The following is a 25,227-nucleotide window of genomic DNA, read 5'->3' on the forward strand; positions in this document are numbered from 1 at the left end:
CCCCACAGGGCTCAATTCAGGACATTCAAATGTTGATGTAGGAATGCCTTTTAAAACGAGGATCCCATACAATGTGACATCCCAGAACATTAAACTCTAGATATTAACACCATTTTGCTGGGGGGTGGAAAAAGATCAGAAAACATGTGAATTCTGAATGGTAAAGTGATAACTGAGGGAGAGAATACTTTAAGAGGAGAGTGACCATTTGTTTACCGTGCCTCAGCACTTTCCTTTCTGATGTGAATGAAGTTTTTTGGTTGAAGACCACCTACTTGTCTCATATATTGGCATACGAGGTAGTACTGCTCCAGTACTTCCATATACAATTATTTATCTTGTATGCTCCAGTGGGTAGGTTCAGGAGAAAAACCTCAAGTTTGCAATTACACCTTTTATTTTTAGCTTCATGCATCTCTTCAAAACTAGATTTAAGGACAATTCTGGATAAAACACAGGCTTCCATCTGCAGGGCCTAATTCACTTCCCACATACGCCAGGTTATATCAGTGTAATCATTATGTAGTTTTTGGTTAAGAATCAGATGTTCAAAATCTTACTATGGCACATTTAACATGTTTTTTCTGTGATGCTGTAGAGCCAAATCCTGTAAACCTTTCCTCCTGTTAACTCTTTAAGAGCCTGAGCCCATAAACCTTTCTTCCGGTTACAAATTCTTCTTCATGTGATGAAGGGTTTAAGATCAGGCCCTTGGGCCAAAGTTTGACAACTGTTTTCTGGCTGACTCAAGAGTCTGATTTCAAGATCACAGCTTGAGGGTTAGTCTTCACTAGAAGCTACACCAATGTAACCACACTCCTGTAACATGTCTGGTGAAGATGCCAAATGCCAGGAGTGGGCAATAAAATGGCGGCAGTTCAGTAGGGTTAGCCACTGGTTGGCTGCTGCCACTATATTTACCTGTACCTCCGCAGGTACGGGCAAGTGCAGCTCCCACTGGCCAGGAATGGTGATCTGCAGCCAATGAGAGCTGTGATTTCTGTACCCATGGAGGCCCAGCAGGGGCTAACTTTGCCTGACCGGATCCAGCCTTTACGCCAGTATTTGCACACTCCTGTTCTATGCTGACTGGAGAGAGATCCTGCCTGTTGCCATAAAACCACCTTTGCAAGAAGCAGCCACTAAGCCAAGTAGGGTTGGCAGATGGTTTCAACAAAAATACCAGACACACTTGACATTACATCACAATCTATATTACATCTTATTTAGAAAATACCGGACATTTATATTTTCTCAATTTGTTTCCCAAATAGAAAGCTCAAATACTAGACTGAAAACTGGATACCTGGCAACTCTAATGCCAAGACAGTGCTGGTCACATTGGCCTTTAGGTCAGTGAAACTTAAATCGCTAGGGCTGTGTGTGACTTATTCGCAACCCCGAATGACATAAATTATAGCAACATAACCTGCAGATGAGACAAGCCCTTATATTGTAAATATATGAGTTTAAATATTCTTAGAGTTATAAAACTCTGAGTATTAGCAGCCTCTTCAAACTATGCAAGTGCCATATGGAAGAGTATGCATAAAGGGCTGGATAGCTCAACTTTTTACTAAGTAGTTAAAGAAGAATAGTTAAAATCCCAGAGTTGAAAGCTGAAGCTGAGTATAAATTCTCCATGCTTTGATTAACTAAATGATGCTGAAAGGAGAGAGAAAGAGAAGTGCTGAGGGGTAAAGAAAATATTTTTAACATTTCATAAATATTCTTTACAGTGTAAAATATAAAATTATTTCTGATAATCTGTTAATTAGGGTCTTATTATATAAAAGATAACACCCGGATTTTATAACACAATATGGACTGATTGCATTTGCAAATTACCTACTACTGCCAACTTTAGTATTTAAATGTGCTATGCTTTTTTAAAAAGAACTGATTTTCATTGCAGAGTTTTGAGATCCTGGCACTTCTGGTAAAATGAGGATTATGTTTTTATTTGATGTACAGTATTGTATATTGCAAGTTTTTGCTTATTGATTAAAAAAAAATCTTTCCCACAATGAATATTTTAGTTTAAGGACAAAATTAAGGAAATATAATGACAAGAAAGAAAAGAGAAGAGGATGATAAAAGAGAGATGGGCTTCCTTTTAATCTCTTAGGAATAAAATAACTACTAATGATGGGTCTTGTTAGAGAAAAGAAACTGCCCCCCCCCCCCAGTAAAAAGTTTGGCCAGGCCGCTCTTGTTCTGCAGTACTCCTTGAGAGAAACCGGCCGCACCCTTCCTGCATACCATTGCCTTTAGAAAAAGGAAAGGTGTGAAAAGGGGAAAATAGCCTCAGACTCTCCCACCTTGGGGTGAAAACCGCGGGGCTTACCTGGTCGCATGAAACCTGCACAGTTTCGGCCCAACCCCTGGGACACAGACCCCACCACTTGGTGACCATTGGGCCATATATGGTAATATGCAAGCATGGGAAAGCGATGTGCAGATTTGGGGATAAATACCCATGGCACAGTTTGCTCTAGGAGGTCTTTGCAACACACGTACCACCGTGCGTGTGCCTTCTCGTATACTTCAAAGCGCTGCCGGCCTGATCAACCGACCAGCCACCTCCCCCGACTCTCGGGCGTAACCAAGGCCTTCGCAACCGAACCGATATCTGTGAAATGTTCCGTGTGCTGTGTAAGTTGGTATGTATGATTTGATTTTTTTTTGTTGTATAAGCTTAGTGTTGTAGTTGTTTGTGGGTAGTACATAAGAGTTTGTAGTTATCACTGTTATTTTATTACTGAAGCTGGATATTTTAAGATTAGAGACTATTCCCCTTGCCATTCCCATCCCTATATCTCTGACACGTTTTACTAGAAACCATAGAATAAATATAATAAATACTGTAAATTCATTATTAACACGGTCTATTAAAATCTTAGAATAAATACTATAAATTCACCACTGTCATAAATAAATATTTTTTATTTGATAAAACTGTCCACCTGGTTCTGTCCTTCCCCCCTTGGGTATTCATTATTGGACCTGTGATTCTCGCGACAGGTCTAACTTCAGTTTGACTGTAAGCCCTAAGTCAGGAGCAGCAACCTGTTCTAGGAGCAAACTAGGAAACACAATCATTCCTGGTCCTTTTCTTGCTGTGAGGATTTGTCTCCGCTTATTGGAAGATCAACACTATGGAGATAGATCTCCCTGGGTTTGATTTAGCGGGTCTAGTAAGGACTCATTAAATCAACTGCTGATCATGCCCCCATCGACTTTGGTACTACACTGGGTTGAGAGGAGTAAAGGAAATCAAAGGGAGAGTTTCTCCGGTTGACCTCCCACGGTGGGGACATCAAAGAAATTCAACCTAAGGCTCCGTTGACTCCAGTTACGCGATTCACGTAGCTGGAGTTGTATACCTTAAGTCAACTTTCTCTCCAAGTGTAGACCTGACCTGAGAGGGGAGTAGTTTTCATCAGCTGCTGGCTATACCTGAACCCAATTACTTCCCCAGACTTGCTGGCTGACCAAATTATGGCACAAAGCCTACACTTTGCCCATATCTATTGATTCCCCTCATGTGGCAGGGGCTGTGGAGGCTGCCACCTAACCTGCATTGTCCCCTACAATGGGAGTAGTCAGTGCAAAGTGGCAGGGAGTGCCTTACCCTCTCACTGGCTTGAGTGAGCATGTAAGGCAGCTCACAGGTAAGCATGTTGGATACAAATCAGTTTTCATGGGAGTCTCTCTCTCAATGTTAGGGTTGAATTCAAGTCTGAGGCTCAGATTCTTAGTTGGTGTAAATCAGTGACTTCAGTGGAGCTAGGCTGATTCACATAAATAACGGATGTTACCCTGACTGCAAAACCATCATCCCTCTCAAACTAAGTTTCTTTTATACTTCCAAAGACATTTGCTTTTCTCTTCTGAAAGCTTTTAACCAGCAAAGAATGTAGATGCATCCAGCTTCTGCACATTTTCCTTTTGAACGCCACCTGAAGCTTTTCAACTTTGGATTTTTCTTTACCTCAACATATTGAAAACAGGAAAAGCAACCTGAAGCTTAATGTCTATATCTCAGGTACATATTCACTGAAGGAGGGTTATTTTTCCTGAACCTGTTCTAGAAAGGATAATCCCACACTTTGTACTTTTCCTTGGCATACAGGCAAGACACAAATCCACCTGTTTTAATCTTTTCCAGATGCTTTTTTCATGGGGACTTTTTAGATAATTAGTTATCCAATCAAACTTCTACATACCAGTGTTAGAATGACTCTTCAATCTATGTTCCTGGGATACAGCACTTTACTTCCCTGCCTTCCTCCAGTAACAAGTAGATAGTAAAAAAGAACACTTTAATAGGCTGCAAAATTGTTCTGGAAAACAATAGCTGTTCTTCTCCCCTAAACAGTTACAGATGGACTGATTTTCTTTCCTTCTCTGGTTCCACTATAGAAGTAACACATATGTACCTCCATGTGCACTAAATCACAAATAGAACACTGTAAAACCAGGGTGCCTAAAGGGAAATGAACTCCGAGATAATGGTTCTGAATGAAAACAACTTTGTCAGTATAGATGTGACTGAACTGCTGTAAAACACTTCCCAGAGAAAAAGCAATGCTCATTTCAGATAAAGGAGAGAGTAGCGGCAGAACTGTACAAAATGCTGTGGATTTTGTATGGGCTAGGTATGTGCAGGCACTTGCTGCATTATCGATATTTGTGTATATCATGTAAACTAAGAGCACCTTGCATGAAAACAGGGAGAGAGCCACAAGCCCTTGCTGTGCATATTTACTACCAAACACAGGTGATTAATCACAAAGCATGTCAGTCCCTCAGCTGAAAGCCGGCCAGCACACATTGCACTACATCTGTAACCTATTAGGCATTACTGAAATGCCAAGGATGTAAATGCATTTAGGAAAGGCAAGTCTCTCTCTTGTGTTTCTTAGACTCATTGCCCACTGCCAGTTGGATGACATGATAGCAGCAAACTTACTCTGGAACTGCCTCAGCCTCAAATGCTCTGCTGGCTCTAGAATGAAGAAGGTGCCATTTGTGGCCATGCCATGGAACTGGGTGTTATTGCCTATTGTAAAAATGTGATTTTGCTGCCTGAAAGCCACGTTGTGAACCCCTTGCTCACACTGACTTCTTTGACTTCAGTCTCACTACCTGAGGGAACAATTGCACACCAGTGTGTGCAAAAGAGTCAAGGATCTAGCTTCAGAATAACGGTATGATTTCTTTGTCAGTCTGTGACTCTCTTCTGTCCCCTCGTCCCCCTTTTCCTCTAATGCTTAGCTTGAGCATAAGGGGAGATCATTATTATGTATCAAAAGCACCCAGCACCGCCTCTATCCCAGAGGTGGAGTGAAGGAGGGGCGGGGAAGAGGGGAGGGAGGGGAAGGAAGCAGGTAGCCATTAGGTGGCGCCCTTTCAGGCATGGAGCATGAGCTCCCACGACGCACACAGCGGTGGTGCATGTCCCATGGAGCTAGGCCCAACCATCCAACATGATGCAAGAGGTGGCGCAGTGCCCAAACCTAAGCAGTGCCATGACTCTGTCATGTTGTCAGCCGCTGAGAAAACGGCAGCCACTAAGGCCCTGATCCAGCCAAGCACTTAAGCACATCACAGAGAGATATTTAATGAGAATACTCCCAGGCTTTAAATGAAGCATGTCCTTAAGTGTTCTGCTGGATCAAGACCTAAGAGAAGTTATTGTAGTTCATTAAAAAAACAAAAAAACAAAAGACAGGAAGAAAATTTGAGGGAGCAAAAAAGGAAAGTTCCACAATCATTAGAAACAAGTACAGGCAGTCCCCGGGTTACGTACAAGATAGGGACTGTAGGTTTGTTCTTAAGTTGAATTTGTATGTAAGTCGGAACTGGTACATATTGTAGGGGAAACTCTAGCGAAACATTTCTCCAGAGCTCAGTTTTATTCTCCCACACCTCACTTCCCTCAGTCCTTTATTCTCAAGCTGAGGAGTCTGCTGAGAAAAGCCGCTCTGCGTCTCCCTGGTCTGCTGGGGGGGGGGGGGGGGGGGAGGCTAGGGTGCTAGCTTTACGTCTCTCTTGTCTGCTGGGGGGAGCAGCTAGTGCGGGGTTGCCTCACCCCATTTGTAAGTAGGGATCTGATGTAAGTCGGATCCATGTAACCCGGGGACTGCCTGTATAGCTCATTATGGCTCCAATCCTGAAAGCTACTGTGAGAGGGTGTTGGGGCCTGCCCACACAAAGCAGATTGCTGTATTAAGGCCTTAGATTTTGACCAGCAATGCTGACAACCATATTTAATTTTTACAAAACGTGAAAAGCCAGATTTTTCAAAAGAGTGCTCGGTTCCCATTTAGTCCTGGAAGCTCAGTTGTCAGGTGCTGAGCTATTTTGAAAATCCGGTGCCAACTGTGGGAGCATTTTTGAAGACATGGTCCTAAATATTTACAAAATCTAAGACAAAGGTAAATGCTTCCAGGAATTCACCTTCAATTTCAGTGGAAAGCAATTTTATAAAAAACTTTAAAAACAAAACATATTCCCCTGCAGGTTTTGTAATCCAAACATGCCAGTATCGACCTAGTATATGAGAACGCAATTCTGACTTCAAACTAGGAGACCATTTTCATTTTCTAAGCAGCGAGAGAAATTGTGATTCAAAATTAAATAGCATAAATAGCAAAAATCATTTGCATTTTAAAAACATCTTATCGGTTTTAATAATCTCAGTTATTGTTTTGTAATATGCATGAGGACAGCAGCTCCTTAATATATTTTAAAATTTGACAGAGTCCCATAAAAGCATACAAAAAGGAATGCTATTTTGTTGTTAATGATTTACCAGCTATTAAAAAATATGGCTTTTAAAATGCTTTAATTTGCAAGTTACATCACTACAATTTATTCTTTGTCGGTATGAATGTAGCTTTTGTTTGTTAGTGGTGGTTAGTGTTTTTTTTTTAAACTCAAACCTATCAGATTTAAGTGTAAAAGTATGCTTGTGGTATTCTTAATAAAAAAAAAAGGTGTCCAAGGTCACAGCTGGAAGGGGCTAGCATGGCTCTCAGACCTAATCGTAGTCAAGAAGCGCTTTCAGTACCTTACAGGCAGGTACGTATAGTATATGCAATTATTCAAAATCAGAGTCCAAGTTTTCTGAGCCAAGTGCAGGCTCATTGCAGGGATAAAACTGCTAAGGCTGCTGTTGCGTTTCTTCCTGTGGTGGAAGGAGAAGCCATGAAGAGGAGGTACAAAGAATATATATTGCAAACTATAAAGTGAATGCCATGGGCATTTCTGCTTACCATAGCTCATGTGAATGAAGAAGGGTATAGTTGAGATTAAAAGGCAATGTAAGTTTAAAAAGGAGAAAATGACTTAAAATAATCCTGCCAACTAACTTATAGAACTCCTTGCTGCATGGCATTGGTGAGGAAATTATAGCTGTGTGGAAGGTTCACATAGGGATTACATACTTCTGTTTTATTAACAGCTATCTTATATGAACTATATTTGCAGCCAGTTACTCTACCTAGGATAAAAATTGCAAGTGCTGTTAGTTCTCAAACTTTAGTACCTGAACTGGACATATGGGCTCAGAGAGAGATTTCATACTCTTTTAACTAAGAATGCTACTACTGCACAAACAGGGCTGTAACAAAATTGACAAGCCTGTGGACAAGCTGGAGGGGGGCAGCTCTTGGCCCCAGAAGTGGTGGAGCCTTGGGTTGGAGGGGTTGGTCTGGGTGGCTAGCCTCTCATAGCAAGCCTTTCATCACTTCCCCGCTTGGGCTGCCTGGGGTTTATGCTGCTGCTGCAGTAGTAGCAGCAGCTGGGAGACCCAAGTGTTTTTATATCAGCAGGTCCTGTGGCACCTGCCCCATTTGCTGCCCTCCTTCCTCCCGGTGTCAGCGGCCCTGTGCAGAAACAGCCACATGCCTCAGGGAATTTTTCACCATTTTCAGAATGCTCTGGCATAAGCCATTGTGGAGGCAGAATATAGAACTAGATGGACCAACTCAGTGCGTCACTAAACTACATTGCTGCTGACAGGATTTGTTCTGAACCCCTAATCCTCCAAAGCACCTAGGGTGGACAGCTTTAAAGGCTTTCCCTTAAACCCAGCTCTGCCACCAAAGTGTCCTACAGAACCCTGTATACAGAATCATGCTAGCCCAAAGTCATTTCTAAGCAGCTCCGAAAGGCTGCGATTGCAAGAGCTTACAGAAAGACTGCTTTACATGCCAGATTTCTTAGGCACTAAAGACATGACTTTTGAAAAGGGTTAGTACAATATTGCCCTCTGTTGGTAAGCATTTTTATAAAACTGATGCAGAGAATTCTACTGTATCAGGAGCACTTGAATGTACAGTAGGGAAGATGCAAAGTGTACACCAGAGTTAGTCTCTTCTATCAGATGCTACACAGATGTTACTATCCCCAACCCTTCACCTTTCAAACAGGAGAGTATAACAGCAATTTCCTTAATCCAATTTGGATGATTTGCCTAAATGACTAAAATGTCATTTCCCCAGCCTACAGGCATCACAATGGAGTGTTTCTAGATTCCAAATAACCCTAATTTTCACTAGTGCACTAAAATGAATTTTGGTATTTTGGGACAGATTCTCCCATTCCTCCTTTTCTGCATTAGCACTTTGCAAATGCTGGCCTAGGCCAGCGGACACATTAGTCCCTGGTGCAAACCTAAGTAGCACCAGGACTGCTATAATTGTACTGGTTTGCAATAGCATTGCATCAGTATGAAAGAGTTGGAGAGCAGTCTGATGTGGCCAGGCCTACTCTGGTACTTCATCTTTCTCCATCCCCATTCATGCCTCCCACCCCAGGACTATCAGAGATGGCCAGCACAAAGTCATTGAGTAGCTCTCACTAGGCAAGGGACCCCTAGAAGATTCTACCTCCTGAGGGTTGCTGAATCAGCATATATGAGTTGCAGCTGAGGACACAGTCTGGCTCTGCCATTATTATGTTATACTAAAATTGCAATATCCACATCATTCTCCCTTGGGAAAATTAAAAAGCACTGGTATGGCACATCAACTATTAACCCAGGGTTAGGACAAATTTAAGTCCCAAGAGCTTGGATAGAACATCCTTAACATACTACAGTATTAGCAGAGCATTGCATAACACAGCTGTTGTACCCTTTATACAGTGTACATTATATAGAGACTCTGATCCTTGGCTACATTGAAGTAGATCACCGATCACAGGAGAAATACAAATAGAAGTTCGCCTCCATAAATGACATGGTTATGTCTTTATTGCAGTTTCGCCAGAGCTTGGGGGAGGGACAAAGCATGTTTGGAAACAAAATAACTTCAGGACCAAGCAATCTTGTCTCAAACTGAAGTGCGACATTAATTTTAATAGTACCATCATGTACAATAACACACGTTGGGAGACAGCCTACAGCATGCTTTCAACTGAGTTTCAAACTGCAGGAGTGGTCTTCAAGTAGTATTTGTATTGCAATAACACAGCAAGGTTAATGAGCGATCTCTTGCTTTAATTCTGAACTCATGATGTGAAGACAGTCATAAGATTTAAAGAGTTTATATATTTTTCTTTTATGTTTTTGGGAAGCTATGTGGGCTAGTGGCTAGAAGAGACAATTGAGAGCAAGGACTCCAGAGGGGCACTTCCATTTCTGCCACTGTGACCTTTAACAAGTCACCCTCCCACACCCACCAAAAAAAAAAAAAAAAGCAATGTATGCCTCAGTTTACCAAACAGCAAAATAGACATCTTGCAGGCGTTTTGTGAAGCTTAGTTTGATAATGGAATATACAAACATACCATAAGAACGGCCATACTGGGTCAGACCAAAGTTCTGTCTAGCCCAGTATCCTGTCTTTTGACAGTGGCCAACTTCATGTGCCCCAGATGGAGTGAATGGAAGAGGTAATCATCAAGCGATCCCAACCCTGTCACCCATTCCCATCCTCTGAAAAACAGAGGCTAGGGACACCATTGCTATTCCATCCTGGCTAATAGCCATTGATGGACCTATCCTCCATGAATTTATATAGCACTTTTTTGAACTCTGTTCAAGTCCTGGTCTTCACAACATCCTCTGGCAAGGAGTTCCACAGGTTGGCTGTGCATCAGGTGAAGAAGTACTTCCTTTCGTTTTGTTTTAAACCTGCCACCTATTCATTTCATTTGGTGACCCCCTAGTTCTTGCGTTATGGGAACAAGTAAATAATTAACAATGTGGTCTGATATTATGGATGAAACTGTGGATAAATGTGTAGAATCAGGATTAAAAACACCGAAGGCATGCAAGGGTGACTATGATAGTACATTGTGAATTACTGAATACTGCAGTTTCCCCTATACTTTTGTATTGCCTTAGGGGCCCCTTTTTTTGGAGGTATTTTTTTGCTTTTTCCATACATGCTATTATAAAATAAAACAAGCACATTTAACAAAAGGTGACTTACCTTGTGTTGTTCCATCCAGTCCCATGACACATTTCATTGCCCTAATGATTTGCTCTGCTACAGGTGGACACATAGATGTGGCATACACTGCACTGTGGGAGTGAGTGCGTAAGAAATCCACAAGTTCCTTAAAAAAGTGAAACAAAATTTGAATGTACATCGAATGGTTGGGAGAGCAAAACTTCTTCATGGCTACTGACATAGGCGAGAACAGAGACCAAGGCAATTTGACCAAGACATTTCATGACTGATTTATTTTCTTAATTGTTATTAAAAATCCATGGTCTGAAAAAAACCCTCAGGTGATACTTGGCAAATGTAAATTCTTTAAATTGAAAGGTGGACACCCAAGGCTGAAAGAAAGCTACAAACTAGGATGCTGCTTTGCTTACATAATGAGAATCTTTACAAACCGGAGGGGACGGGGGACAGCAGGAGTTTGGATCCTGGCCTCACTGAGGGACCAATCGACAGCTACATTTAAAATTTGGAGTTGTCCCACCTTCAGCCTTCTGAAAGGTGATGTGTGAATGGCAAACAATAGTGCATTCTCTCCCATTGGCTTTAGCAGAAGAAAAGAAACCTTACTGTATTCAACTTCACTATTGTCCAAGAGTGGGCAAGATATAGTCCCCGGGCCATTTCATCTGGCCCCCCTTGCCATCCTCCCAGCCCCTAGGCCAATGGGACCTGGGGGTGGGGGAGTGCGCGAAGTCTCCTCCCTCCACCATGAGCGTGCGGCTCCAGAGGGAACCATCCGTTGTTCAAAACAATTGGCAGTTCCCTCTAGATGTCGCGCTGTGGCAGGGCGGGGGGTAGAGAAGGGATCTCTCATGCTCTACCCCACGGGGGAGTATGCACGAAGTCTCCTCTCCTCCTTCTGGCTGAGGCCCCAGCCCTTCCGCCTATAACAACACCATATAGCAGATTATATAGAACAGCAGCCATATATGCCATATACAGACAGGCTGCCATGTGGCTTAGTGTCAAACAGACATAAGAAGTTTTCTATTTACCTTCTTGCCAGCAATGTATCCTCCAGCTGCTCCAAAGCTTTTGGTGAATGTACCCATCAATACATCAACATCTTCAGGGTTCATCCCAAAATATTCCACGATGCCCCGGCCGGTCGGTCCCACAGCGCCAATGCTGTGGGCTTCATCCAAATAGAGGTATGCTTTGTATCTCTTCTTCAAGGCAACTATCTCTGGCAGGCGGACAATGGAACCTTCCATGCTAGAGAACAAGAATTGCGAATGAATCTTTTAATCCTCTGCTGTGCCCTTTAACTCTTAGCACTGTGGTAAACAATATGGCAGACAGGGTTACCCTGACACCACAAAAAGGCCTTTGTAAGGGGTGTCTTTATGCCCATTGCTGAGCAGGTAGGCAGTCTCATGAGCCGTCCCTGGGACTTCCTTGGTCTTTTGCAAATTCTCAGCCCTATTTCTGCATGCAGAAGAGAGAAGGGAAGGATTGAAACGAAATGTTTATTCAGATTAGTGTATATAATTCACTACAGCCCTCTTCCCCGCAGTCTAGCAGGTCTTTGCAACTCTGGATCACATTCTGGCCCCAGTGGTGAAAGTAAGTAAAATTTCTTACAGGTACTGCCCTACTGAAACCTGGGTCCCTGCCAGCTCTTTCAATAGCTCCCTGCTGGCTTTTGCTGCAACTCAGTCAGCTCTTGCCGGGGCTGTGCACCAGGGTGCACCCGCTTCCTTTCACCTTTGTCTGGCTCCCGCTTATGTTCCATGTGCCACTCTGACAACATTTACATGTTGTAAAGGCAAGAGATGCAGGCAGAATTCCCCCAGTGCAGGAGAAGTCTGATGAGGTTCAACAAGGACAAATGCAGAGTCCTGTACTTGGGATGGAAGAATCCCAAGCATTGTTACAGGCTGGGGACTGACTGGCTAAGTAGCAGTTTGGCAGAAAAGGACCTGGGGATTATGATGAATGAGAAGCTGGATATAAAGTCAACAGGGTGCCCTTGTAGCCAAGAAGGCTAATGGCATATTAGGGTGCAATAAGAGGAACATTGCCAGCAGATCTAGAGAAGTGACTATTCCCCTTTATTTGGCACTGGTGATGCCACATCTGGAGTATTGCATCCAATTCTGCCCTCCCCCACCCCCATTACAGAAAGGATGTGGATGCATTGGAGAGGATCCAGCAGAGGGCAACAAAATGAGTAGGGGGCTGAAGCACATGACCTATGAGGAGAGGATGAGGGATTTGGGCTTGTTTAGTCTGCAGAAGAGAAGAGTGAGGGGGGATTTGATAGCAGCTTTTAACTACCTGAAGGGAGGTTCCAAAGAGGATGGAGAAAGGCTGTTCTCAGTTGTGACAGATGCAGAACAAGGAGCAATGGCCTCAAGTTGCAGTGGGGGAGGTCTTGGTTGGATATTAGGAAACATTATTTCCCTAGGAGGGTGAAGCACTGGAATGGGTTCCTAGGGAGGTGGTGGAATCTCCATCCATAGTGGTTTTTTAGTCCCAGCTTGAAAAGCCCTGGCTGGGATGATTTAGTTGGGGTTGGTCCTGCTTTGGGCAGGGAGCTGGAGTCAATGACCTCTTGAGATCTCTTCCAGCTCTAGAATTCTATGATTCTAAGTCTAAGGTAGGTTATGTGGGAGCTAGGGACAGAAAAATGTCTATAGATGAACTTCAGAGCAGCCTTCAGGCAGGTGTGGGGACGCCCACTAGGCTTAGCTATTAGAGTAGGACCAACCTGGGAGGCACAAAGGTGGCTTAAAGTCATTTTTGACCTTTGTGCCCCTGGTTTGTGTCTTTCAGGGCACGCCACACACAATCTTTCACTGCACGGGAAAAGATCCTTAATGTTTTATGTTTTTCCCCCCTGTGCACAAGAGCAGGATTCAATAGGTTGGATTAACAGCATCTTGACACTCCCATGGAAAAAAGGATAAGAAACTCAGCACACTGTGGGTGGTTACCTCAATAGGGTAGGTGAACAGCAAGGAACTAACCTGTGAGAGGAACTCCCCAGAAAGCAAATTAGAAATGCACTTGAATGCAAGGCAGTTTAATTCTTTGTACCTTTGATGCAGACACTATTATGCCTTGAAAACCTGGGTGAGATTACTAAGGAAGCCTGCCACCCGATACCGTCAGATGTATTCAATAGTTTATTTTTACAGCGAGCTAAACTTGTTCTCTTGCACTAACTGTGGTGAGGGAAAAAACATCTGAACACGCTCCCATATTTCATACCAAAAGCAAGGTGCTGTGTGCCAAGCAAAACCGACATTCTGTGGGGAGGCCCCAGCTCAGGTGGGTCAAATTGGAAATCTCAAGCCAGCGCCAGCTAAAATTGAAAAATGGAGCCTGTTCCTGAATTAAATGTGCAAATGAGTAATACAGTCAGTACAGCCTCCTGGCGTTATTTTTCTTTGCATCAGTTTCAAACATTATATGGTGCCCTCACAGATTTTAGTATTTGCACCATATAGCTAGCTGCACTGTACAAGTGGAGGTTTGGCAGTCAGACAGGGGACAACAGGCTTTTGGCACAGGGAAAGGTTTTTTTTTTTTAAATTTATTTTGGCCTCTTTTCTTTCCTTCACTCTCATGGGCAGAGTTGTAGGCAGTTTGAATGTTTTGGGAAGGCTTGAACCTCTGCTTCCTAAATCTCATTAATTCTTGCCTACAAGAAGCCTTCACACTGTTCCCCTCCCAATGCCGGACACTACAGTGAATACAAAATAATACAATGGACTTTAGAGTCTGTATCTTTTTAAAATGAAAGATGTTGTAATCTCTCTTCCAATTCTGTGGAGTTATATTCAGTAGCACGTAGGAGAAAAAAATATAATCCAGGCTCTGTAAACCAAGGACCATCAAGACGAAAATCTTAACTGCAGCATTTTGGCCTAAATGACCATGCGGCACATTCCACTTTGTAAAGCTTACGAAAATTACACAGCTAGAATCTGAACAGCAGACAAAAGAAAGAGGCAGAAAGATGGGGAATATTTAGACGTTTCTTATCACGTTATTTGTTCTCATTTTCAGGAGACTCCTAGCAAGTCAAAGTCTTTAGTCCAAAAAGAATGCAGCTAAAACAATCAGCAATCTAAGAGCATTTTCACAGAGCCCTTGTTGATCAATGGAGGCAAATTGTACCCCCATCTGAGCTATTGTTTCAGGGTGTCTGCAGAACCAGGCAAACACTCTGCATTTGTTTACATTTGGATGTCCATTTTCACAGCTACAAGGACTAAAGGCTTAATTTAGAGGTAGAAAAATGTAGCTTTCACTGCATAATTCTCCAGCACCTTATGTGATTACCGAATACAGAGAAAGTGGTTAAATTCCCTCTCCTGATATATGATTGCCAGGAGGTTTTAAATGTGAAGAGAATTTGATGGAATTGCTTTCATACAGTATGACCTCATGATGTAAGTAGGAGTTAATTTTTTTAGTCTACACAGGTTAGTAAAACAAAGAACAGGTTAGCGTTCTTGGAAGAAGCGGTCTTATTTTAATCCTAGGACAGTGGCCAGAGCCCACCAGAACAACAAAAAAGCCCACAATAGCCAGAACGCAGGCATCTTTACTGAAGGCTTTCCTGAATGCTGCTCTGCTAGTGTGCTTGAACCCTCCCTTGGGGCGATCAGCTCTAGAGACACAGGACCAATTTGTTTTCTGTGCCCATTCAGTCTTTGGTTACTCTGATGACCTTTGGTGACTGCAGAAGAATCACCTCTTGTGATGTGAACTCCCCTCTACTTAGTACTAGACTGAGTCTGAATTCCTTTGACGTAGGCCACTGAGCAACACAAGTGGAAGGTAAAACATTGCATTGAATGTTAGTTACCCTGTGCTGGAGTTCAACCAGGGACCTAGAGTTGAAACTCAATGGATCTGTTTGTCTCATTTTGGTAGTGTCCCTCTTACAAAATGCTCAGGGGATTTCATAGCGCTGGAAGTTCAAAAGGAGAGAGTTTACTGAAGTGTTAGCTTCTTTTTGGACGGTGGAGAGCTAAATTGGGTCATTGTGGCCTGACTGAGGGGTAGCATAAAGCTGTGGCATCGACTGAGGACGTCAGGGAGGGATTATGTCCCCTAAAGAGGCCAGTGTGCATGAGGCCTGTGGAGAGGACAACATTCGTTTAGGATGGTGAAGGCTGAACCTCTTCACTTGGTTAGTCTTGTCCTCTGTGAGGTGATGCAGAGGGAGTGGGCAAGGCCTTGGTTGTGCTTCCTTCCTGTTCCTTTGGGGACACTGTGAGCCTCAGGACAGCCCAGGGATGGCAACAGTGACAGGCCCTCACTTAAGCTGTGCAATGTAGCTGGGGAAGCAATTTGGGAACCCTAGTTTCCTGCATCTCTCTCAGGGGGTATGTCTACACTACAGCACTAATTCGAACTACTTAATTCGAACTAGGCGTTAGTCCTCGTAGAATGAGGTTTACCTAGTTCAAATTAAGCGCTCCACTAGTTCAAATTAAGTTCGAACTAGCGGTTTGCCTGTGTAGCACCTATTAAAGTGAATTTGAACTAACAGCTGACAGTTCGAATTAACTTTGTAGTGTAGACATACCCAGGGAGTACCCAGCAGAACTGAGCCCCAAATTAATCCGCTGATCTGAGCCACGTGTGTATGCTGTCAATGTCAGGTAAACCGGACGGGATAGAGAAGCCTGACATTGCGTATTAGTGCCACAAATCCAGCCTAACTGGAATTTGTCAGAGTTCAGACCTGTCATGGTGGTGTTTCAGCCTACAACTTCTGATGGCATTTTCCCCTCACACAGTGCTCAGTTCAGAAGCCCTCCACTGTGCACTGTAGGGCCAGTCTTCAGCCTCAAAACAACCCTGACCTGTTCACAACACTGATGTCCCCTGACCCAGTTACAACTGTTCGGCTCTGTGCTACAGACAGGATCTTAACTGTGTTCTACCAGGCTAGGTCTACACTAGAGGATAAGCTTGAATTAAGACACAGAACTCCAGCTACGTTCACAATCTTCTCTGTAGTGGAGACATGGCCCTAAAAGGATAAAGCTTCAGTTACATACAAGGAATTAGCACAGCTATACAACTTGGTCACAGCATGATTACGTCTCAGTTGCTTTACAATTCTAATGAAGTTTTAACCAGGCCACGAGACAAACGTGTTGGAAGAGGTCCCCTAGCAAGGTCTGTACAGGAAGGCACAATGTAGTTTCTGAATCAGTGAGTGTAGGTCCAGATTCAAATTCCATCATAGCTAATGGGATTCTTTCCATTGGCTTTCATGAGCTTTGGAACCAGGCCTTGGAGATGGAAGACACATATTACTATAGATTAACTAATCCTCTCTCTCTGCAAATGCAGGTTTACTCTATTCAGCACACTGACAGCATTTTATCCAATTTCATTTTAGAAGTCTCTGACAACTGGGCTTCTATCATTTTTCTTGGTAGAACGAGGCATTTTCCATAGCCTCATTCATTCACCAGTGAAGAAGATTGATATTACTGATATTCAGACAACCATTTCCCCTTATTAATTTCATCACACAACCCCTAAATATGCCAGCATGTAATACTCTTCCAATCTCTGCAGACTTCTAACCCATGCAATATTTGAAGACTTATCATATCCTTTTCCACAGCCACTGCTCAGATTACATATAAATCTTTCCTTAAAAGTTAATCTTTTTGGTCCCTTCATCATGTCTGTCATGGGTCTTTAAACTCCTTCCCTCTGATCTGACATACAACTAGATACATACAGTGTATTCATGTTGATCTTGTTCTTCCAAAATACACACATTCTATCTTAATCTTTGCTTTGAGCATTATTTTCTTTGGTAAGCTTTGTCACAGTGTAGCATTTAGGCTACTTGACACAGGTTTCTCTATTTTGTGGTTTATAGCAAGAGTTTAAAAAGTCAAATGAATTACCGGATTTTGAAATGCTAGGAAGCAGCCATTCACTGATTAACCCCTTTGTGTTGGTCTCTGGCCAGTGACTCAAAATGTTAGCTCTTTGTACTACGGGGCTGGCAATCACCTAATAGCAGGATATAAAAAATTGGCCCAATAAGCAGCCTAGAGTACTGGCACTGAACTGCAAAAAAACCTCAAGTATACATGAAAATGTGTCCAACCAATCAGAGAAACATGGCTAAATCAAATTAAAGGGAAAATGAAAAAAATGATGAAAAACCATTGGTTTTAAGCACTGTATGTTGCCCCTCAATTGTTGCCTTGGGCCTTAGCCCATCTGACTCGTATGTAAATATGTTTCTAGGTAGCACAAATCTACCAGAAACTGAGCAAGAATGCAGTAATTGACTGATCCTGAATCGAAGACAGTAGAAGCCAAAGAAAACACTGACTAGAATTTAAATAATAGAGACATGATTTAGCAAGTCAGTTTAATTTCTGCCATGGACTCTGCCAAAACTTGTTCATGCTTTTGTACTGAGATTGATGGCCATGTGGTCTCTCTCAGCTTGGACTGAATATGGAATACATTTACTCTCAAACTAGTCCAAGTTAAAAGCCAGCTTTTTTTAATAGTTACATTTACCTGTCCTGAGCTTTCTTTCCTTGGATGTTAAATAAATTTTAAAAACTGAAATGTTTTCTCCCTGTTTTATTTGACAACCAGCGTGGGTCCCTTATAAGCTGTGGGCCAAATTCTGCCTTCACTTATCCCCATGCAAACTCAGCGGGCTATGATTTCGAAACACCAGTCTGGTTTTTCAATACTATGTTGGCTCACAATAGTTCTTTTCAACTTTTGCCAGTTTGGTAAATCAAGGTTCACATGCAGTGCTGCTGAATAGGATACCTCTTTTTACATACCCTTAACATACCAGTGAGTTTGCAGGACTGAAAATGAAGGCAGAATTTTTCCCTTAATGTCATATATTGCCATCATAAATAAATAAATAAATGGAAAGTTCCATCCATGGAAAAAGATGCCCACTCAAACTTGTAGATCAAGATACTTTAACTTGCATTTTAGATCTGGCCAAATTTTTTAATTCTATACAATAGTTTTTACCAAATGTCAAAACTAAAAAGAACTAACTCTAGCTAACCCAGGTAGTGGAAAATCTTACTGATACTTCAAAATCAGCGTCCAAGAAAGGAAGAGATCAGGAGGAGAGAAAACAGTTGCTCTAGTACATATAAAATGAAGGAATTCCAGTATGCCTTTTCTCACTATTCCTTTTATGTTTAAAATGTTATTACCAAAATATTGGATTGGTTTTGCTCTTCTATGCTGTGCCTAGCAATGCTGAACAGATGCAGGTTATTTACCTGTTACTGTAGGTTCTTTGAGATGTGTGATCTCTTTCTGTATTCCATGTGTGGGTACACATGCACACAAGTGTGAATCCGAAGGTTTTTAAGTAAGCGGTATGTGTTGGTCAGCACAAGCAAAATTGTTCTCCTCACGCTCTAAATTGATGCCACAAAGGGCTGTGGAGGCCAATACCTATCCAATTGCTATATTACCATTAATCTGTTCAAGATCTGCAGCAGAGAAAACGGAAGGCAGAGGGAGAAAGAGAGATAGGGACCATATCTCTCAAACAACCTCCAGTTACAGGTAAGAAACTTCTGTTTTTTCTTTGAGTAATGGTCCCTATGTGTAATGATGCCACTTGATATCTAGCACCGACTTGTCTATTATCATCATCCTCCATTGTGAGTAAGTGGGTAAGGCAGCTAATGGCTTTTTGGAGGACAATAAGGAATGGCATCAACATTGGCATGCATTCCTTCCACCTACCATCCAAAGAACCCCTTGGATGGTGTGGGAGGCTGAGCAGCTGTTGTGGAGGCAGAAGAAGCTGCGTAACTGGGTCTTTGCATACTGCCTTGCGTGTGAGGGTTCATAAGCGCACTGTTGTTAGAATACTTGGGATGTAGGTCTGGTCTGGTAGGTTTGCTTCTGATGTTTCCTCTTCAAGGCTGGAGTGTAAATGGTAAGTGAGTGGAGGGTTTTGTCCTGGAGTACTTAAGAGAGTGTAGAAATGGTGTTTTAATTGAAGAGGTTAGACTAAGATCCTTAATGGTTTTGTGGTCTCCCCTGGAGAACCTCAAACATTGCAGCCAGGATTCATACCCCATGACTATTACTGTGGCAATGGATCGAGAAAGGCAGTGTCTCTTGCATGGAATGATGTCTTGGCCATCATCAATGAGATCTTGGAATCGGGCCCTGTCTTCCCAAGGAAATTTGCCCTTTAAGATTAGAAATTTTGAATAATTCAAGAAATCATATTTTGTTAACAGCACCTAGTTGTTAACAAATCTGAATTGGAGACTAGACAATGCAAATATTTTCCTCACCAAAAGGTGCAAGCATTAGGTGTCCTTGACAATTGGGGTAGTCATAGGGTTCTGTGTCCTGGACCTTTCTGTAGCCACTTATGCCATGAAAGATTTGGGTGCTAGATGAATGAATAAAAACTCTGCCCCTTTAGATGGCAGAACATACAATGTATCTACCCTCTTGAAGGAAGGGATCTGGCAGGGTTCAGAATGACCTGATTGATTGGCCTTTCTTGGGGGACCCATCCAGAGGGCTGGACGACGCTCAATAGACCATGTGGGGGGGTCTCTTGAACCTACTTAACAGGTAACTGGAGCTCGTCAGCTACCCTCTGTAACAGCTTTTGTTCATCGGGCCAGGCAGGGGATGTTGGAGCCACTGCCTCCTCAGGTGAAAAGAACGACACACCCATCTGAACTGGTATAACCAGTGGATCCAGCTCAGATTCTTCCTCCACAGACTCACATGGAGCTGGTTGTTACTGGCTGGGAAAGGAGGGTTGATGTGATTCTTCCACAGACCCCTTAAGTCTGTTATACGGATCCCATAGGGCCCCATTAGGCCAGTAAGAAGGATCAAATGAAGGGAAAGCTCAAGACATAGGAGACTGTTGGTTCTCTGAGTGGCCATATCCTGAAGGAACAAAATGGCTCCAATACCTCCTGTGGATTATGTCTGGGATTATTTTCTTTGGCGATAGTGGAGCAAGGGGAGACTCATCTGGAGTCTTAGATTTTCATGACAAAATATAGATTCCTGCTCTACTGGCAGTGCCATCTGTACTGATCATAGGATGCTCCAACTTGTGGACTCACTAGGAAGGGGTCCTGTTCTCCTCAAAGTGATGTTTTTGGGCACAGGGATGTCTCTATGGAAGACTGGGCCGGACACCAGAGAAGGCAGTGACTAGGAACATTCTCCTGTCAGGTAAAGATTTTGGTTCTGTTTAGCATTTGGGGAGCTCCTGAGGAGAGGTCTGTCCGAATTGGGGCATGCAATGGAGTGTTTGGAACCACTGACTGGCATCCAAGTGCAAAGTCAGAGCCTTCTTCCTTTGTGCTCTGCCTTCTTGAATGGCAGGTTTAGGTGAGGACTCACACGACTTGGACCAAGATAGGTAGAGAATCTAAGATCCTTTTTCTGAATGGGATCTGTCCTTATGCCCATGGCCATGTCCCTAACTCTCATGACAGGGTTTCCTTATGCTTAATAGTGTTAGCTCCTGCTCCAGAGTTCATGCTTGGATAGGTGTTGCTCGCAGTCTGCGGGGGTCTCCCCAGACTGGATACAAATGAGTCCTCATGGCCTAGTCTTTCACTAGTTTGGAGGGGTGATAATGCCTTTGGTGAGGCAATAAAGACAGTTCTGGTGTTTTTTGCTGATGGAGAAGGAACACGGGCAGGAGACAGAGTTCTTGTACCATGGGACTCTTGGTATAATCCCTCTGTACAGGGAAAAGCTTCTTGGGGCATGCAGAACTAAGCTCCTAATTATAAAACAACACTAGACTATTAAGTCTAAACCAAAACAATTATTAAAATTGCTGTTACAGATATTAAAATAGAAAAATTGAAGCAAACACTTGTTGCTTAGGCGATGAGGCAGCAAGAAGAAACTCAAGAGATGTTGGTTTGCCCTGTCCTTTATACCTTCAGTTCGGAGCACGAGGACAATTCCTCTGCATGTGCAGACCAATGGACCCAGCCTATTAAAAATCTCCAGACGCAGGCACATTGTACACATGTGTATAATGTACATAGGGACCATCACTTGAGAAGAACCTGTGCTTTATGGACAGGTCAGCACTCTTCCAATATTGCATCTAGCCACATTGTGGTGGCAATGCAGTAGGGCTTCCTTCTTAACCCAGTACAGAACTACATGAACTAGCATGAGCTTCGATATCTTATTTGCCTACCTTGCAGGTATATAATAAAGATTTTAAAACTAACTAATATTTGGAGTGGTCTCTGATGAGGTGCTATAAGAACTTGTCTATAATTATGAGAAGATTGAAGCTCCAGAGATCGATCTTTTGGGGTTTGATTTAGCAGGTCTAGTAAGGACCTGTTAAATCAAGCTCTGGTGGCGTCCCTGTCGACCCCGGTACTCCATGGGGTTGCGAGGAGTAAGGGAAGTTGATGGGGGAGTTTCTCCCGTTGACCTCCCACAGCAAGGTACACCAGAGAAATTCCATTTAAGGTAGTTGACTCCAGCTACACAATTCTCGTAGCTGCTGTTGCTTATCTTAAATTGAATTTATTGCATAGTGTAGACCTGGCCTTTGTGTCTAAGCATTTTGCTTGCACAGACACAAAGGCTACTAACGGAAATAAAATGGTCCCCAGCTTAAACAAAACAAAACACTACAGGCAGTCCCCGACTTACGCGGATCTGACTTATGTCGGATCCGCACTTACGAACGGGGCTTTCTCGCCCCGGAGGTCGAGGTGGCGGATTGCTACCTGCGAGCTCCGGGGCGAGAAAGTCCCGTTCGTAAGCTGCTCCGGTGCCCCTGGTCTGCTGGAGACCCTCTCCAGCAGACCAGGGGCACCGGGCGGGTTCCTGCGCTTCTGAGGCTTTGCCAGAGCAAAGCCTCAGAAGCGCGGGAATCCGCCGCGGCTGCGGCTTCAGTCCCGGTGCCTGTGGTCTGCTGGGGATGGTCCCCAGCAGACCACAGGCACCGGGACTGAAGCCGCAGCCGCGGCGGGGTCCCGCACCTCTGAGACTTTGCCAGAGCAAAGCCTCAGAGGCGCGGCACCCCGCTGCCGCTGCGGCTCTGCTCCCCGTGTCCCTGGTCTGCTGGGGGGGGGCGCAGCTAGTGTGCCCCCCCACAGCAGACCAAGCTTTCGTTTTGGACCCTGGGGCAGAGCAGCTGGGGCGCTGCCGATTGGTCCTGCAGCGCTGCTCTGGGCACTACTGGACCAACCCGGCAGCACCCCAGCTGCTCTGCCCCAGGTCCTGATTCAGCCGCTGCTGGTCAGTTTCAGCAGTGGCTGAATCAGGATGCCTGGGGCAGAGCAGCTGGGGTGCTGCTGGGTTGGTCCAGTAGCGCCGAGGAGCGATGCTACTGGAGTAACCCAGCAGCACCCCAGCTGTTCTGCCCCAGGCGTCCCCAAGTCAACCGCTGCTGAAACTGACCAGCGCTGAGTACAGGAAGCCCGAGGCAGAGTTGCTCTGCCCCAGGCTTCCTGGAATCAGCCGCTGATCAGTTTCAGCAGCAGCTGACTTGGGGAAGTTTGGGGTTCTTAAGTTGAATCTGTATGTAAGTCAGAACTGGCGGTCAGTTTCAGCAGCGGCTGAATCTGGACGCCAGTTCCGACTTACATACAGATTCAACTTAAGAACAAACCTACAGTCCCTATCTTGTACGTAACCCGGGGACTGCCTGTATAAGAAATCCCAGATACTGGGACCTCCTACGCTGACGTTGACAATCACCTAGCAGGTGGCACACTGTGGTTGGGATTTTTAATGGAGACTAAGGCAGGTAAGTGCTCAAATCCCACTGAAAGTCAATGGCTGTTGGGTGTCTAACTCTTATAGGTGCCTTTGAAAATCCACCCCTGCAAAAAATCATTGGAGCCTTTGAATCAAACTCTCTGAAGTTTTACATGCTGTTATTTTGCAAAACAAGAGAAAGACACGTGGCTCTTCTGCTTTCTTCAAAAAGAAAATCCTCTTTGAGTATTAGCTGGAGATCTAAGGAAAACTAATGCTCAGTGTCCTATAAAACTGGAGATTGATGAAGTGACAAATGCCAGAGCAAACTGACACTGTGGGTCTATGCAACTGCTCACTGTAACCAATGCATCCATGTCACAAATCTATCTTTACCCTTGCTGATACACATCCAAGGCAAGGGATTTAAAAACTGAACAAAGTGCAGCCGCTGCAGGGTTTTCTTTAGACCATGTGACTGGCAGGAGAATTTGTCATTAAAATGTTGGTGGTCCACTTAATTTCTGTGTGATCAAAGTCCTTAAAACTTAACTTTCTTGTAAGGACTTTGATCACGCAGAATCATGTGCTGAGCTATGTTTATTTGCAGCTTTGTGCTGTTTATTCTGGCGAAAGGGAGATATTCAGCCTGCTTTGGATCAGCTGGTCTGCTAGTAAACTGTTCTAGTCCTGTGTGACTGGTGTTTAGATGAGGGCTGACTTGTTCTCTGTGGCAGCTGGTGCACGTTATGCAAAAGGAAAGTGCTGATGACTATGAAATTATGACGACATAAAAAAAAGGCACCATTATTAGAACTGGGCAAGCTGTGGACCAGTTGTGCTTAGTTTTAGTTTGTTTTGGTTTTAGTTTTGTTTTGTTTGCTTATGACAACAAAAATCATTTTGGGTCAACTTGAAACTGAATTTTTTCAGAAGTTCTGGCAAATGGAAAAGTAAAGAAAAAAATTAGTTCTATAGTGTTTTGGCATTCTAACTCTTTTTCTAATTTTTCCCACCCAAAATAAAAGCAAATGTAAGTCCCTTGTAAACGTAGCTGGAAAAATCAAAACTTCTCATTTCAGAAATGGCATAATAACCATTTTAATATTTTAAATGTTTTCTTTTTACCTCTTAAACAATTTGCCAAAAATGACTCAAACCCTCCCCCTCCCGCATCTGCATTTTTCGGTGAAAAGTTTTTGGTCAAAAAACTGTGCCCTATCTTTTACCCTGATTAAAAGAATCATGCTCAGGATGACTAGCATTAATTATTCAAATGATATAAACTGCTGCCACCCAATGTGCCCGTATTTCAGTGATGGACAATGTGATCCTCGTGTGCAGCTTTCAATATTGGATTGTACATAACTTGGCATCCTTTGGGCCAAAAGGACGCTATAGAATATACACTGCTATACAGTCGCAAGGGATTGTTACTATGCATCAGACTAGACAAATTCCCAAAGCTGCCTCTATTATACATTGCCCTCTTATACTGGAGTATGGATACCACTACTGTATAATTCTTTACATCCCAATTTTGTACCCACAATGTGCAACAATTACGAGATGACTGGAGATGTGTTAGTTTCACTAAGGCTGAATTTGATCCTAAATGTTTATACTCTACTATTGGGGTATAAAATGGGCATGCACAGTGCATACAGTAGCAGTACTTGTACTTTATTCAATTTATCCACGCAGAGTACACAGTTCCAGAAAGCTGTCCTGTATAATCCCCTGAGAGCAGATTCTCAGCTGCTGGAAACAGTCACAGCTCCACTGTCCTAAGTGAAGTTACAATTACACCAGCTGAAGATCTTTTCCATTTATAGCGCATGTCCCACCTCAAAGAAAAGTGCTTTGCAAACCAATATTCAAAATTACACACAAGGATCATACTGGAATAGTTTCTATTTACACTAGAGCTCAGATTGACCTTGAGGATTTAAAACACTTTACTACCTCATTACTGTTAATATTACAGACCAACCATTTTTAATAAGACCATGGAAGATTCTACTTGAGC

At 43.3% G+C, this 25,227-nt stretch overlaps 1 protein-coding gene across 2 annotated transcripts in view; it reads right to left on the bottom strand.

Annotated features, from left to right (window-relative positions):
* SPTLC3 (serine palmitoyltransferase long chain base subunit 3) overlaps nt 1-25,227 on the bottom strand; it is a 118,394-nt gene that overhangs the window by 15,273 nt on the left and 77,894 nt on the right. For both annotated transcript variants that reach the window (XM_075925655.1, XM_075925654.1), the window contains exons 8-9: nt 11,465-11,684; nt 10,449-10,575 (exon numbers count right to left, since the gene is read on the bottom strand). In XM_075925655.1, the coding sequence (XP_075781770.1) occupies nt 10,449-10,575; nt 11,465-11,684 (347 nt within the window). The remainder of the gene's footprint in view (nt 1-10,448; nt 10,576-11,464; nt 11,685-25,227) is intronic.

This window comes from Pelodiscus sinensis, chromosome 3 (assembly GCF_049634645.1).
Source record: "Pelodiscus sinensis isolate JC-2024 chromosome 3, ASM4963464v1, whole genome shotgun sequence".
Taxonomy (NCBI): domain Eukaryota; kingdom Metazoa; phylum Chordata; order Testudines; family Trionychidae; genus Pelodiscus; species Pelodiscus sinensis.